Source organism: Strongyloides ratti, assembly GCF_001040885.1.
Source record: "Strongyloides ratti genome assembly S_ratti_ED321, chromosome : X".
Classification (NCBI taxonomy): domain Eukaryota; kingdom Metazoa; phylum Nematoda; class Chromadorea; order Rhabditida; family Strongyloididae; genus Strongyloides; species Strongyloides ratti.
The window spans coordinates 4,604,675-4,621,594 of NC_037309.1; the positions used below are offsets into that span (position 1 = coordinate 4,604,675).

General features: G+C 17.5%; 2 protein-coding genes across 2 annotated transcripts; one reads left to right on the top strand and one right to left on the bottom strand.

Moving 5' to 3' along the window:
* Positions 1-7,089: 7,089 nt before the first annotated feature.
* On the top strand, positions 7,090-10,295 carry SRAE_X000099200 (Nucleotide-diphospho-sugar transferase family-containing protein; the record flags this gene model as incomplete). The annotated part of the gene is made up of 3 exons (XM_024645403.1): positions 7,090-7,560; positions 9,116-9,341; positions 9,793-10,295. 3 exons carry the CDS (start codon positions 7,090-7,092, stop codon positions 10,293-10,295), a joined length of 1,200 nt encoding a protein of 399 aa, XP_024510865.1.
* A 1,079-nt stretch (positions 10,296-11,374) lies between these two features.
* Positions 11,375-15,079, bottom strand: SRAE_X000099300 (Inactive; the record flags this gene model as incomplete). The annotated part of the gene is made up of 8 exons (XM_024645404.1): positions 11,375-11,447; positions 11,495-12,372; positions 12,454-12,636; positions 12,834-12,995; positions 13,057-13,823; positions 13,864-14,620; positions 14,743-14,858; positions 14,935-15,079. 8 exons carry the CDS (start codon positions 15,077-15,079, stop codon positions 11,375-11,377), a joined length of 3,081 nt encoding a protein of 1,026 aa, XP_024510866.1.
* Between the last annotated feature and the right edge of the window lie 1,841 nt (positions 15,080-16,920).

Sequence of the window (16,920 nt, forward strand, 5' to 3'; positions counted from 1 at the left end):
ATACATTTGTGAATAGTAGTGAATGTATTAGGATGTAAAAGTTTAGAGATATGTTCAAGAACTAGTAAAAATTAAAATAATCAAAATGGGGAGACAAGTTGGCGATAAGTAAAATTTAACTAAATTTTTGAAACTTTATTTTTAGATGATGTGGTATGCTGTTACCATTGTTAATACTTTAAGCTATTATCGTTATTCAAAAAAAAAAATAATATATATATATTCTAATTTTAAAATAAAAAATTTTCATTATTATTTTTTTATAAAATATAATATAAATATATTTAAATTTAAAAAATATAAAATTATTTTGTTGTTTAAAAATTTTGTATACAAAAGTAAGAATGTATATTATAAGATAATTATGGTTTATTTAATTTTAAACATAAAACCATGTTAATATATATTGATATGGTATTGGTTGTAAAGAAGTAGTTAACATTTATTTAAAACTATATATATTTAAAAATGTAAAAACGAAACAATTCTTCTTTTTTTTTTAACTAATAGAATTTTTTTTATTAAATTTAGAAGGAACATTTAAAGTATAACTAATAATATAACATGTTGTAAAATAAAAGAATTATAAAAGGTTAAATTACAATCAAAAAATAAAATAAAATCAAGGGTGAATTAAAGAGGAGGTTAGTGAATAACAATCATAGAAAGATTTAGACATATTTTTTGAATATTAAATAATTTTACATACATTTATTATGATAATTTATGGAATATTAATTTAATTTAATTTATATTGATAGTGAATTGTAACAAAAATCAATCTTTATAAAATATAATTAGCAAGAGTAAGATATACAATATATATATATATATATATATAAACAAAGATTATATATATATATATACAATATTATAGAAAATAGAAAAGACTACCATAATAAATAGGTAGATGAGAATTACATTTTGGTACCTACTGTTATATGAACTGTTTTATATTTTTAGTTAAAAGATTATTCAAGGGAAAAGGTACTAATAATAGCCCAGATGGCATTATTAGTTATATTTAATTTTAGTAAAATTAAGAGTAATCGGTGCGCAATGTATGGTTGTTTATTACAAAATGTATTTAATGTACACATTATTTATCTAAAATAATATATATTTAGAATTATAATTAAATATAGTTGATGAACAATTTATTAAAAATTTTAATAATATAAATAGATACAATAAAAAAATATAATATTTAAAAAAAAAAAAAAAAATATGTCAATAGCCATAGTTTATAATAGTTGAATAAAATTTTGTGCCAAAAATGACATTTATAAAATTGGTATTGATTGTTTATAGAGCATTTTGTAGATATTTTTAAATAAAATAAAATAAAAAAAATATATATATATATTAAAGAATGAAAAATATAAAGTAAATATAGTTAGATAAAGAGGATATATATTAATATGTGAAAATGTTTATAACACACAGAACCATATGTTTTAAGGTTTTGAGATAAAAAATTGAGATATGAAAAACATGTCAAACAGATAAGGAAATAATGAAGGCAATGGCTCTTGAGTAAATATTACTAAATATGGATAATTTTAAAAAGAATCATCTTTTAAAAAGAAGGTTGGAAGGAAGTATTCAAATAAAGTAACATATTTATTGTCAAATATATTATATTGTATGTGTAAAATCTATATATATATATATATATATATATATGGTAAGGTCATATATACCACATGAGTCATGAAAATGAGATCTTTAAAGAAGACCTCAAAACTTCAATTTATATTGAATAAACAATATGACTTTTTTTTTTGTTTTCCTAATATAATCTTTATTCTTGAATATGATATATATATAATCATTATTTATTTACTCAATAATATCAATTAAATGAAATTTAATATTTTATAGTATTTATAAAATTAAAGAATTGAAATAAATAAAAATAATATGGAATTATTATTAAAAATTTTATACAAAAACATTAAGTTGTCTGAAAAAATAATATATATAAAAAAAATAAAATACTAACCTGTTATAAAAGTAAATATGATTAAAAAATTTTTAAATAAAAAGTTAATATTCTAGAATATAATCACGTATAAAATACTTAAATTTAAAAATTAAAATTACAATATTTACATTATATGTAAAATTATTGATAAATAAAATTTTTATTATCACATTGTATCAAGTTATCATTAAATAGATTATTTTAGACAGAAGTTCTTTAGGACCTAAAAATATATATATTTAAGTAAGGAAATAATAATCAACATTTCAATAATACTTAGTATTGTGAGGTAATAAACTAAAAGACAAGTATTATTGAATAGTATAACTGGAATATTAAATTAAAATATAATATTATTCTTTACAAAATAATTTTATTTACCGTTGTAAGTTTAAAATTATAAAATATATAAAAATGTATTTAACAAATAACTATTGTATTTAAAGTTATGGGCAAAAGAATAAAGAAACTATATTATTTCTTCATATGAAAATCAAATAATATATTATATATCTAGAAACTGTCTATTAATGGTTGTTTATAAACATCAAAACAGATGTTTAAATGGATTTATTTTATATATCAACAAAACTAATTTTTCCTATTTTATTTTATTAAGTATAAAAAAAATAAAATAAGAAGTGAATTATATATGAAAAATGATATAAATATATTTGAACTTTATATTCCGTTCATAATATTTCTCCATATATTATTATATTATTAATGAATGTCATGTTAATAAAATAAAAATAAAAAAAAAACAAATTAAAATATAAAAAAAAATTTTACTAACAAATTATCATTTGTTTAAATATATATATATATTATTTTGACTATACTATTAAATGAAATGTATATTATAATATAAATATTTTTAGTTATTAATTCCTTTTTTTATATCAATAACATTCTAGAAGAGAGGCATTATTTTTCAAAAGAAGTAATATTTTTTAATATAATATTGAAACTTAATAAAACACATCCTAATGTTTGATTTTTAATTTTCTAAGTCAAAAAAAAATGTTAAAAATGACTAAATCAATCTTTATTATTTATAAATTATTAATCAGTATATATAGTAAATTTTTACCTAGAATTATATTTAAAAAAGTAAAATAATTTTTATAAATATTTTTATTAAACAAAATAATAGTAGAAAAAAAAATTGATAGTTAGGAAGTAGACAGAATATATTTATATTTGTATATATAATAAAATTTATTTGGATTAAGCGGGATACTAAAATAAAACAAAGATTTTTTTGAAAGAAACATTGCCGATTATTGTGAATATAAAAAAAAAGACATTTGTTTTGTGAATATATTAAAATAATATATATCTTTTGAATGATAGAATCTTATGATCATTTTACTATAATAAAAAAAAAAGTAGGATGGAAGTGGGAAATTTAATTTATGACTCACAAAGGTAAAAATTTGAAATATATGACAAAGCATTATAAAAAAAATAATTTATAAACAATGATAATATAATTAGATATTATAAAAAGTGCATTTGTATGTAATTAAATATTTTAAAATATATAAGGTTTTTGTACAAAAAGAATAATCAAAAGATTTAAAACTTAATATATTTTTAAATATTTTATTTAAAAAAAAAAAGAATTATGAAAGAAAATTATAAATATATTTATGAAAAATACATTAATTTTTTTTTTATTTTATTAACCTAAACACATGAATTGAAATTATAAAATTTTAGAAAATAAAAGCATTGTTTATTTGAATTATATTTACATAATTTATATCATATAATAGACATCTTCATAGCGCAAAATATGACACGTTTGGTGTATTTAAATATTTGATAAGCTTCATGAGCTATATTGAAAATATTAATATGATAAATGTAGACAAAACCTGTTGACTTACGAATTTGAGTTTTATATAAAGTTTAACTTTACAAAATATAATGATGTTATAGACAATACCATAATGTTTTATATATAATTTTTTTTTATTTTTTCTTATATAATAATAATATATTTTAATATAAAAGTCATAAAATGTTTAGTGAGACATTTTTTGTACAGATTTATAATTAAAATTAAAAATTTACATTTAATTTATAAAGAAATAAAAAGTTTTTAAATATTTTTTTGTTATTTATAAAATAGAATTGAAAAAAAAAATGTTATCTTGAAAACAAAATTATATGTGATAAATAGGTAAATTATATTATTAAAAACCACCAAAGAAAAAAAAAATTTTTTTTTTATAGTAATGATAAAAGTATATGTGAAAGGTTAGGAAAATAAAATGATATGTAAAAATTGTCTTATCTGTGATTGACAAGAATCTATATAATATGTCATTCAAATACATTAGTATTGTTTATTTAACTCTTACTCATGAAATATTTAAAAAAAAAATTAAATAAAAGACTTATCATTTTTCTATCATATGACAATTAAAAATTTTTAAAACAATTATTAAATCAAGATATATGAATATAAAAGATAATAAAAAAAAAGAAATTCAATTTAATGCTAATATTTTACAACAAATGAAATTGGTAGACAAAAATAATGTTAATATAATGGAAGTGTGATTATATATGTAATTATTATAATATGATTTAAAGATTTACAAAGAATATTAAGTAAAGATACTTTAGTTTTAATATCAATAGAGGGAATATACTCTCTCAGATTATATTTTTTTATTCTTTTTCTTGAATAATTGTAAATGTTATAATGCTAAAAATTTTAGCATATATATAATTATTTCTTTAGAAAAGATGTATCTTAATATAATATATGAAAAAGATATACCTAAGAAATTATAGCATTCTTTTTACTATTATTATTTTATATTTTATTTTAAATTATGTTTAAAGAAAAAAAAATATATTATAAATTTGTAGAGAAAAATGATTTTTTAAATAGTAAGTTAAAGTATGCCTTGAATATATATATATATATCTTAGTTTCTTATACTTTTTAAAAGACAAAATAAAAATATATTATTTATTTTCTTTACTAAAATGATTTATATCTTTTTTTAAAATTAGAAAGAATAAAAATTACCTCTTTAAATAATATTTATTTATATAGAAATAAAATTTTTTTTTTATTATACCATTGTTATTAAAATACATCTGTCATTTTGGTATTTTATATTTATATATATTATAAATAAAAAACATAAATTAGTTTATAAGAAAATAAAAATTCTACCACCAAAGAAGTATATAAAAATGTCAAAAAAAAGAATAAATATCAATTTATTAGTATAAAATTGAATATTATTTGATGTAAAAAATTTTTAAAAAAAATAAAAACTGAAAAGTGATGATATTTAAAAGGAAATTAAAAAAGATATTTAAAAAAAATAAATAAAATGATTATATAAAAGATTTTTAAATTATATATATGTATACAATTTTAATTAAAAATAACTAAAAGTGCCATTATTTTAAATGATTATTAGAAGAAAAATGTACATTTAAAATATATATATGTACATTAATTTTATTTTAACTACTATTACTGTGATTTATTTGTTGGTATATTAAAGCTTGTTTTAAGCTAACATAAATTAAAAGTAAAAAGGTAAATTTAATTTATAATTAAATTATAAATAACTAACATTTAATATTATCATTTGTAAATTTTTTATGCCATTATTATGATTACAAAATAAAAATATTTTTTTTAAATTTATTTTAATTGATACCAACAGATATAATTGGGTATTTATTAAAATGAACCAGTTGATTGGGTAAAATAAATATAAAAGTTTTAAAAAAATATATATAATAAAACTTTCATTTTATGAGTACTTTTATAATATATAAAGTCAAAATTATTAAAATATAAAATATGCATTTTACTTTGTATTTTTGTCAGATAAATATTTATATATATCTATTAATATATATAATATATTAATTATATATAATATTTAGTGTTGTGATTTAATACAAATCTTTTGATACTTAATCTGTTTCATATCCCATATTTTTAAATATTTTTATTTAAAATGTTATTTTTTTTTTGTATGAAAATATAAATTTAATTTTTTATGATATAAATTAGATATGCAATGTTAACAATACTAATACATGGCCTTTTTTTTCTATTGACATAAGATTAACTGACCATTACTTTTAATATAATGTATAGTAAAAGAAAGGTGATTTGAATAATTAAAACTTTTACAATTATACATATATAAAAATAAAAAAAAATTTTCTTTTTCAAGATCATTTGTACTAAGATGACATTACTTTTCTATATCGTTTTATTACTATTTAAAAGTTTAATGTATTATAATGAAATAAAAAATTTTTTTTGTTAATTATTGTTAAGTTTAAAAGATTAAATCTTTTTATATCATCATTTTAATTTATCAAAAAGGGGCATATTTTATTATAATATAAAACATTAATATTAATCACCTATGTATAAAATGTGATATTCTCTTCAAATTATATTTAAAAATTTTTCATGCCCCTCTTCCAGTGAATAACTCTGTATCTCATATATATAATAAATATTTTCTTCCTACTTGACCTGTAGGGGTAAAAATGTTTGTGATTAACTATTACCAAAATGATTATAATTTTTAGTTCTACAAATTGATTATATATTATTACTTTTTATATAAATTAACTTAATGTTAATCATAAATTTACTAAATAACTTATTTTTACAAGTCTTTTTTATTTTATTTTATTTCATTAATTACATTACCTAATTAGTTTATTTCTTTTTATTAATAAAAAAAAATTTTTTTTTTTTTTAATTATTTATAAAAAAAAAGTAGTTAGATTGCTTCAAAATAAATTAACTTGTCAAAAGCATAGACATATTTTAAATACCTTTTTTTTGATATATACCTATTAACATTAAAGTTAATATAATAACTATCTTCTCAAAAATACATTTACTAAATATAATATTGTAGTAGACGAAAAAGTGTTACTAAATTTGTTTCTGGTAACTATACAACTACCTAATCATTCCATTCTAATGTTTTATAAATATTTAAGACAATTTATAACCTTTTTATTTTAATTTCATTTTGATTAATATATATAATTTTTTTTTTATTTAAAATTATTAGTGAGTAATAATGTTATCATTATTAAATAATATTATACAAACTACATGGTGGATATTAAAACCAAGAAATTATTTGAAATTATTATTACCAAGAATTTTGTATCATTCAATCCTTATTGGAACATACATTTTTTGGTTTATAGTTGGTTGTTTTATTTTAAGAAAAACAGATAGAGCTATAAAGGCTGTTAGTTATGTTAAAACATATGGTGATATGGTATCATTAAATTCTATAGAAGAATCAGATGTATTTAAAGAACTTCTTCAAACAATTGATACAGAATTTAGTAAACCACCAGCAATATTATTATTAAATCAGTATGCATTAAATATGACATTTAATTTTTTATGTAATACAAAAACATTAAAAGGTGTTCATGAAAGATTAATTTTTGTTACATTAGATCAAAAGGCACATGATGTATTGGAAGAGTATTGGCCTGAAGTTCGTCAATTATATTGGCCAACACCTTCATTATATGTAAGTTTAATATTGTTAAAAATTTTATTTATTTATTTTTATAATAATCATTTATCCATGAAAAAATAAGATTAAAAGTTATGCATGATTTTATAAGATTTATTTTTAATAAATAATATTAAAAATGAAAAGAAAACTATGAATTTGACATAAATTCTTTATAAACTTCTATTATTTAAATTTATATATATATATATATATATATATATATATATATTAATATATTGTATCATTTTAAGATTAGTTACAATAATTTCAACATGATAAAATATTATGCAAATTAAATCAAATAATTTAGTCTAGTTAAAATTTGTTAAATTGTTATACTATTTTATGGTGTAACATTTTTAGAAATTTAAGATATCTTATTTTCACAAATTTTAATATATTTAAAAAAAAAAGAAAATTTTAATTGTATGATTAAAAAAAGTTAAAAAAAAAATATGTTTTAAGGTATATTTTAAAATATATATACTTTCATATATATATAAAGTCAACAATTTATAATCATTTATCAATTTTTTCTTTTATCTTAAATTATTGTACTTTGTAATATTTTAGAAATATATAATGTATATTTGTTAGTAATGAATTTATAAAGTCATAGTATTAAAATATGACATAAGAAATGACTACATTTAAAATATTTATATATGATTATTAGATATGTTTTACCTTTTATAGACATGTAGTAGTATGGTATTTTAAAATGTAGAAAATTTTATAAATGCCATTATTATTATGGTCTATTGGTTAGAAAAAGTTAAGGTCGAGGAATGACACTTCTTTCTATTCTTTTTTCTATATGTTTGTGTAATAATTTTTTTAATATATATTCATTAACCATAATAATAATTTGGAGGTCAAATAATATATGTATATAATAAATCTTTTAAAGAATTAATAAATTTTAATATTTATGATAAAAAAAAAGAATTATAAATATTATTAAAGATAACATATTATAATTATAATAAAAAAAAAATAAATAAATTTCTTTTTTAAAAGTTATCTTTTTTTTATCCTCATTTTTATATGAAAAGAAATTAAAAAAGATTAATATTTTAAAAGTTTAAGATTAATTGTAATGTATGCTACTAATATTGTCATATTAATTTTTCTAAATTTTTAACAAATCTATTATAATTAAAATTGACAAAAATATAAGAAAATTTTTATTTATAAAATAATAGTATTTTTAATAAGTTGAAATGTAAATATATTAGTTTTAATAATATAATTGTGTAATAGGTCAATAAAGTATAAATATATATATCAAAATTAAAAATAGTTATAAAAATATTTTTAAAATAACTTAAAAAAAATGAAATAAAATAATAGTAACAAATGTAAATTAAAATAAATCTTAGAAAAAAGAATTAAGTATTTGAAATTAAAATTTTGATATATCATTACTTTATATTATATATGTAGAAATTTAATTGAATATATATGTTAAAATAATATAAATAATAATAAAAATAATAGATAAATTATAGTATAATAAATATAAAAAGATCTAATAATGTGGTGTAATTACATTTATACATTTTAGAAACCATTTAGTTTTGCTGAAGGACCATATCAACAAATATATTTGTTAAGAGCAAATTTAGCTGTATCATTACTTAAAAATGGTAAGTCATTTTGGATGATGCAACAAGATACATTTTGGAGAAAGAATCTTTTTGAGTTAGATTTAGAAAATGATATGTCTTTTGATGCATTATTTGACCAAATAGGTGATGATAGTAATAGTCAAAGAGCTGAATGGGTAAATGGTAAGTTTAAAAAATAGAAATAAAATTTATAATATATAAAAATATATATATATATATATAAGTGATATATATTTAAGAAAGTAACAATATGATAAAATATGTTAAAATATTTTAATTATAAGTAAATTTTATATTTATTTGAATGTTTTGTTTTAAAATATTATCCCTCAATCATGTTTAAAGATATATATTTTGAGACAATTTTTAAATAATAATATTTATGTGTATAAAGATAAAATATTTTGTATGAATGATTATAAGTATTCTTCATTTTGTCTACTTCTTAATTTTAATGTAGTAAAATATACATTAAGATAAATATATTTTTATTATAACATGAGAATAAAACGTTTTAATTTCTATGGTAGTTAAATAAAATAAACTAAGTTAAAACAATAAAAAAAAGTATTATTTTATTTTAACAATAGTAATTATTTTATTTTTTTTTAAGGAGCAAACTTTTTTGTTAGAGCAAATAATGGAACATTGAAATTTTTTCAAAGAGTTGCTGATAAATTAGCTCATTGGTATACACCTGATATGGGTATTATGATACATCAATGTCATACCTGGGGTAATCCAAAATGTGCATTTATACCACATAAAATTGCACATTCTTGGGAATGGATGTATACAAAACAAGAAAATCCACCATACATAATTCAATTAGACTGTGAGACAGATGGTGGAACAAAATTAATGCAACTAGCAAAATATGGTTTTCATTTTACAAAAGAAGATGGTAGAACATGTGATTATGAAGCTGTTGAAAAAATTAGAGAAAAAATGGGTAAAGGAAAAATTGAAGTACATCGTGCTAAACTTAGTTGGGGACGTTTACAATTTAAAGTATATTGGTGGATTGTTGATTATATGTTAATGACACCAATTATTGGACCACTTTTAAAACCATATTTACCATTACTAGGATTTGTCTTAATGATAACACTTTAAAAATAATAATATATAAATATAAAAAAAAATAAATCAGACATACACTGGTATGCCAAGAAATCTTGGCACTATAAAAAGAATCACAACATCTAAATATTTTTAAATTTAATGTTTTCTCATTTTCAAATACCAATAATTTAATTACTTAATATTGTAAGCAAGAGCTAGGGATGTATTTATGATACAAATATAATTTATCAATTATCTTTTTTTTCTTACTTATATTTTTTTTTGTAAATGTTGTCTACAACTTTAAAATATATTTTATTAATATCATTCATTCATATATTTTTCAAGTTATATACATTTTTTTTTGTTAAAATATTATAATATCAAATATTTTATAAACATTGTAAATTTTAATATATCTTATTTAATCTTTTTTTAAACAATTTATATAAAATTGTAAATTAATACTTTTATGTCTTTAAATAAAAAAAAAATTATTTATAATAATCTTTTAGTAGTAGTAGTAATAAAAATTATAATTTTTTAGAAAATTTATTTATCAAAATAAAATTAATATTAAATCAAGGTTAAAATTTAATAAATGTTTTTTAAATAATTTTATTATTTTAAACGCTATTTTAAAAAAAGATACAAATAAATTTTCTTTAAAAAAGTTTTATTCCAATGTTTAATATATAAATAGGTATTAAAATTGTTTAAATTTTAATGTTTAATCAAAAAATTTATTATAATTTAAAAAAATAATTTTTCAAAAAATTCTTCCAAAACACAAAATTTTATCAAACATAATGAAAACTGTCTTAATAATACCAATATTTTTGTTTTAAATAAGATATATCAAAAAGTTTAATATTTTTTATTCTTCTTATATCTTTCTTTATTTTAAATATAAATTTCCAATATGTTATATTTATAAAAATATATACATTAAAAATATTTTATTATTAAAATTGTGAAAATACATTTTTTTGTATAAAAATTTTACTTATCATAATAAGATTAAATTAAAGAATAATAGTGTATTTTAATATTATACTCTTATAAAATAAAATAAAATATTTCTTATACAAAATTAATATTTTAAATAAGAAAAAAAATTTTTTTAATTTTTATTTTATTTTAGATAGTTCATCCAACTCTTCAATATCTAAACTAACTTCTCTTGTTTTACTAGTTGAATAACTAAAAATAAAAAAAAATAGATTTAATAAATTATATATATAACTTACTTATCATTTGATGATAGGGTTGATGATAATGTTGTTGCTGGTGATTCTTTTTTTCTAAAAATATCAGTTTTTTTTGAAACATGTTTAGATGTTATATTATAATCATTATTATGTTTTTTATGATTAATTGTTAAAGGCACATTTGAAATACTACTAGGTACACTAGGTATTATTGGTAAATTACTACTTGGTTTTGGTGATAATGAAAAAATTGATGGATGATTTCTTTTTGGAGATATATGTGGCATATTTGGTATTGTACGAATACTTAATTTTTGATTTAATTCATTTTTATTTAATATATTATTATTTAAATATGTACTATTTGTTAACATAGCCACAGAAACTACCGGTTTAGTGTGAAAATCAATTGTTGTTGCTAAATTTGTTAAAGTAATTTTGTTATTTATATCATTATTACTTTTTATATCATCTGGTAAAATTGTTTCATTTAAATCTAATTCACGTGTCATTTGTTCTTGATCAGTTAAAGAAAGTGAACTAATAGAATTTGGATGATTTAATGCACTTCTTCTTTCTATATGACTTATTAAATTATGCATATCTTCATCTTCTGTATCAATACTTTGTTGTCTTAAGTCTTCTTTTGCTATTAAAGCTACACTACGATTAAGGGGAGGTGTTAAATTATTTTCTTTTTGTATAAAATTATCATCAATATATGGTATTGTTTCTGAAATAGGAATTTTTTCATCAGTTCTTTGAGTAATAGTTGATGTTCGATGTTTATGAGCTGCAAAATTTGATGTTAAAATAATATCAGAATCAATGTATATTCTTTCATGACTATGAAGAATTGCTTTTGCATAATCAGTACCAATTGAATGAATTGTTTCAATAACTTTTCTACCAATATTCTAAAATTAAAAAAATATTATATATTAATATATAATTAAATATTTTAAAAAAAAAATAATTTTTTCTTAAATTATACTTACTTTCCAATTAGATATTGCATGTTTTCTTTGTTTAGCACGAGTTTTTCTTGTCTGTTTTATTACCATCAAACCTCTTGTTTCTGTATCACCAGTTTCATTTAATTTTATAGAATATTCTAATTGACACGCTGCTAATTTATCTTTATTCATAGAACGTTCTAATACCATAACAATTTGTGCATACTAAAAATAAAAATTTAATAGTTAAATAAATTTTTTTAAATAAATTATCTTATGATTTTACTCTATTAATTATATTAAAAAATTTTTTTATCTTTTAATTTTTATATTGTTATATAAAAATAATAATTTTTAATTACTTTTTAGATATTATTAATAAAATATTTTAATATAATTATATAATATGTATAAAAATTTACCTGTTGACGCCAAGCTTTTTCTGCTTGTGTAATAATTGTTGTATATGTATTACCCATCATAGCAATAAGAATATTTATCATCATAATTGGCATAACAAACATATATAATACAAATAATCCTTTTGTTAAACCTTCATAATTAGCACAATCAAATTCTTCATACTATAAAAAAATAATATTTTATATAATATTATATAAAAAAAATTAATTAAATATAACTTACATCATATCCACCCATACTAGCTCTAAATAATGTTATAAATGTTTCTAAAAAGCTACTATAGGTATAAATTGTATAACCAGATATATTACACTTATTAGGATCACCATCTGTAAGATTTTGTTTTGCAGACATATCTTTACCAACAAAAAAAAATACTTGTGAAAAGGATACTAAAAAGATAGCACTAATAATTGCGAAACGTATCATGTCTCCTGCAATCATAGAATAAATCATTTGTACAAATGGACCCGTTAATTTTGCACTTCTAGCAAAAAATAATAAAAAAATCCATGATCCAGGTAATGCAAATACTAATAAACCTTCTTCAACTTGATAATATTTTAATATCCTAAATGGTACACATGCTAAAAGACATATATTAGCCATAAAAAAAACAACTTTTGCTGGTGCTGTTTTTAAATTTTGAAAATATCCATAAAATCCTTGTGTACGAAATTCACCTAATTGTTGAATAAAGACAAATGATAAACAACTAAGTATTACTAATATTTCAAATACAGATCTTATATAATCATCCCATTTTGGTTCAATCATATAAAGTCTTTCTAATTCTGTTGGTCTTAAATAAACAACAAAACATAGACATACTAAATGAAAAACAAGAAGTGATAATCTTTCAAATAATTTTCTTGATGCAAATGCTTTCCATTTATCAGCTAATAAACGTTGAATTACTTCACTACCAATCATTTCAAGATGTTCTGCTGTATCACCATTTATAACAGTCATTAAAGCAGAATCATAATCTTAAATATAAAAAAAAATAAATAATAATATAAAACATACTTGTTGATCCATCTGGTTTAATAGTATCTAATGCAGTTAATGGATATGCACTACATGTCATATCAGAAAATCTCCAAAATTCAACTTTCATTAATTCTAACATTTCTTCAAAAATTTGTCTTCTACCTAATTTAGAAGCTAATGTTAAAGGTGTATAACCAGCATTATTAACAATATGTGGTTGTGCTGGTTTTTCCCAATGTCTTACAGCATAACTATACATAGAACTACTGTAATTGATGACACACATGTGTAATATAGTATTACCATACATATCTTGTAAATTTGGATCCGCACCATATTGTATTAATAAATCATAAATATCTTTATTACCAAAACATGCAGCAAATGCTAAAGGATATTCACCATAATATGCATATCCTTGATAATCAATACTTTTACCAAAATTTGAATCTTCTGGCATAAAAAAATTACCACATGCTCTTGCTTTAACATCTGCATCATTTTCTAATAATAATTGAACTGTATCATAATCATCATGTACAATAGCTAAATGTAAAGCACTTTGACCAAACATTTCATCACCAAGATAAATATCATTAGATAATCCAGGATATTTTGTTATTAATATTCTTGCGATTTCACCACACATAAGATCTTCACGATTTAATAAAAGATGAAGAACAGTCTCACCATCAACACCTCTTTTATTTAATTTCCATTGAGAATAATGTTCTCTAAATTTATATCCAATAGAATCTTCACCTTCACTATTAACTCTTCCAAGTTGTACATTCTATTTTATATTAAAAAAAAAATTAATAAATATTATTTTTATTTTTTTAAAATTATTACTATATATTTTACGTTATTTATAGTATATATAAATAATAATTATAATAATAAAAAAAAACTTACTGCTGTTTTTTTCCATTTACAATAGTCAGTATATTTTATAAGTTGTGGTTTTTTTCCATCATCATATAACATAGGTTCTATTTTTTCAGAAGCAAATTTTAGTACACCTTCTTCACCTTCTTTCTCATAAGATTGTATTAATTCACCACATAAAATGAAAAAGAAAATTATTTAAAATATAATAAAACATACCACTTCTAACACCAACCCATTTATATAAATGATTTTTTTCACGTTCTCTATATAAATTAGACCATTTTTCATCAGGATCAAATTGTCCACGAATAGATTTTTTACCAGAAACTTTTATAAATTTATTTTTTAATTTATCCAGCATATGTCTTATATATAAATATATGTTTTTTATATAATAATTTTATTCTTAAAGAAATAAAAAAAAATGTATATATTAATTATAGTAATAAATTTTATTTTATAATATAGGTAAAATTTATATAAGACATGCAAAGATTTAAATGTATAATATTATATTTTTCTTACAAGTCTCTCTTTTTTTTTTATAATAAATAAATATAAGTATATATTATATCTGGTTACCTTCACAACATTTAAAAAAAAAAAAAAATAAATGAACATTCCGCCTCTTAATTTTTGTTTCTTACTTTATAAGAAAATTCAAAATTTAGTAGTAAAATTAACATAAAATTTTTTCTTAAAAATTTTATTTATAATATTTTAGTTATAAAATAAAATAATTTTTATAAATATAAAATTTAATTATTATAATTTTTAAAAAATGTTAATATTAAATTTGTTTTTTAATATTTTTTATATTAAAAATAAAGTATAAAATAACATTTCTTATAAATTTAAGTTAAAATTATTTAGTAATAAAGTATATCATGTATATATATAAAAATTTAATGAAATGTCATTTAAAGAAAATGAAGTAAGGAAATGTTTTTAAAATACATAGTATTATGTTATTGAAAAATCTAATTAATCATTACTACATTATGAGAATATTTTTAGACAAAAAAAAAATTTTTTTTTTATCATTTTTAACTAATAAAAATTATATGTATAAAAATAAACAAAAAAATTATGTTAAAATAAAATTTTTCATTTTTTTTGTTATAATATATTATATTTAAAAAAAAAAAATTATTATATTATTTATGAGAATGAATAAAAATTAGTTAAAAATTTTGTTATTGTACGTGTGAAAGTTTAACTTAATCTTTCTTAATGTTATTGATAATTGAATATAATAAATAATTTAAGATGAGGTATTTGCGTGTATAAATTTATTTTTAAATAATACAAAATCACCTGTTTAGTTAGGTATATAATAAAATAAAGGTGATAAAAATGAAATTTAAACTTTCTTTTCCAGTCTTTTGGAAAAAAAAGTAAAATATAAATGGATTATAAAAAATTTATTCATAAATGATTAAATAAATATTTTTATATTATCTAGAAACAGTTTTTAATTTTAAAAGAAAATATAAGAAAATTAAAGGTAGTTGATACGTATAAAATTCAATGAATTGAAAATATAAATGCTATTTTATGTTTATAATGGTAAAAATTGTATATACATATATTTTAAAATTTGAAAAATTAAAAGTAACTTGATAAAATAAGAAAAAAAAATATATAAAAAGGGAATTTTTTTATTTTCAAAGAAAATTTAATGTAAAAAGCACTTTTAATTGATATAAAATAAAAATAAAATGTATGTATTAATGTTAATCTTATTTAAAAATCTATTAAAATACTTCAATTAATTTTTATTCATTCATTATTTAGTTACTTTTATATAAAATTTACCAAAAATATAAGATAATATTTAAAATAAGATAGTATTATTATATAACTACCTCTTAAAGTAATATTTGAGGGTGTTAAGTAAGGAGTATGGAATAACAGATTATATTTGATAAAATTAATACTGTATAAATGTTTTAATAAAAAATATAATATGTTTTAAAAGTAGTAAAAGAAAAATGTAATAAAGGATTAAAATAAATTTATCAATTAACAATTTTGTAATTATCGAATCTTTAAAATAAATTTTTTTTATATAATAATATACTTTAATTTTTAAAATAAAATTTTTATTATTAAATAAAAGATTGATATAAAATATCTTATTATTTTTTAACATAATAAAAATATAAGTTTATTAAATATCAAAAATTAAAAAAGATATTT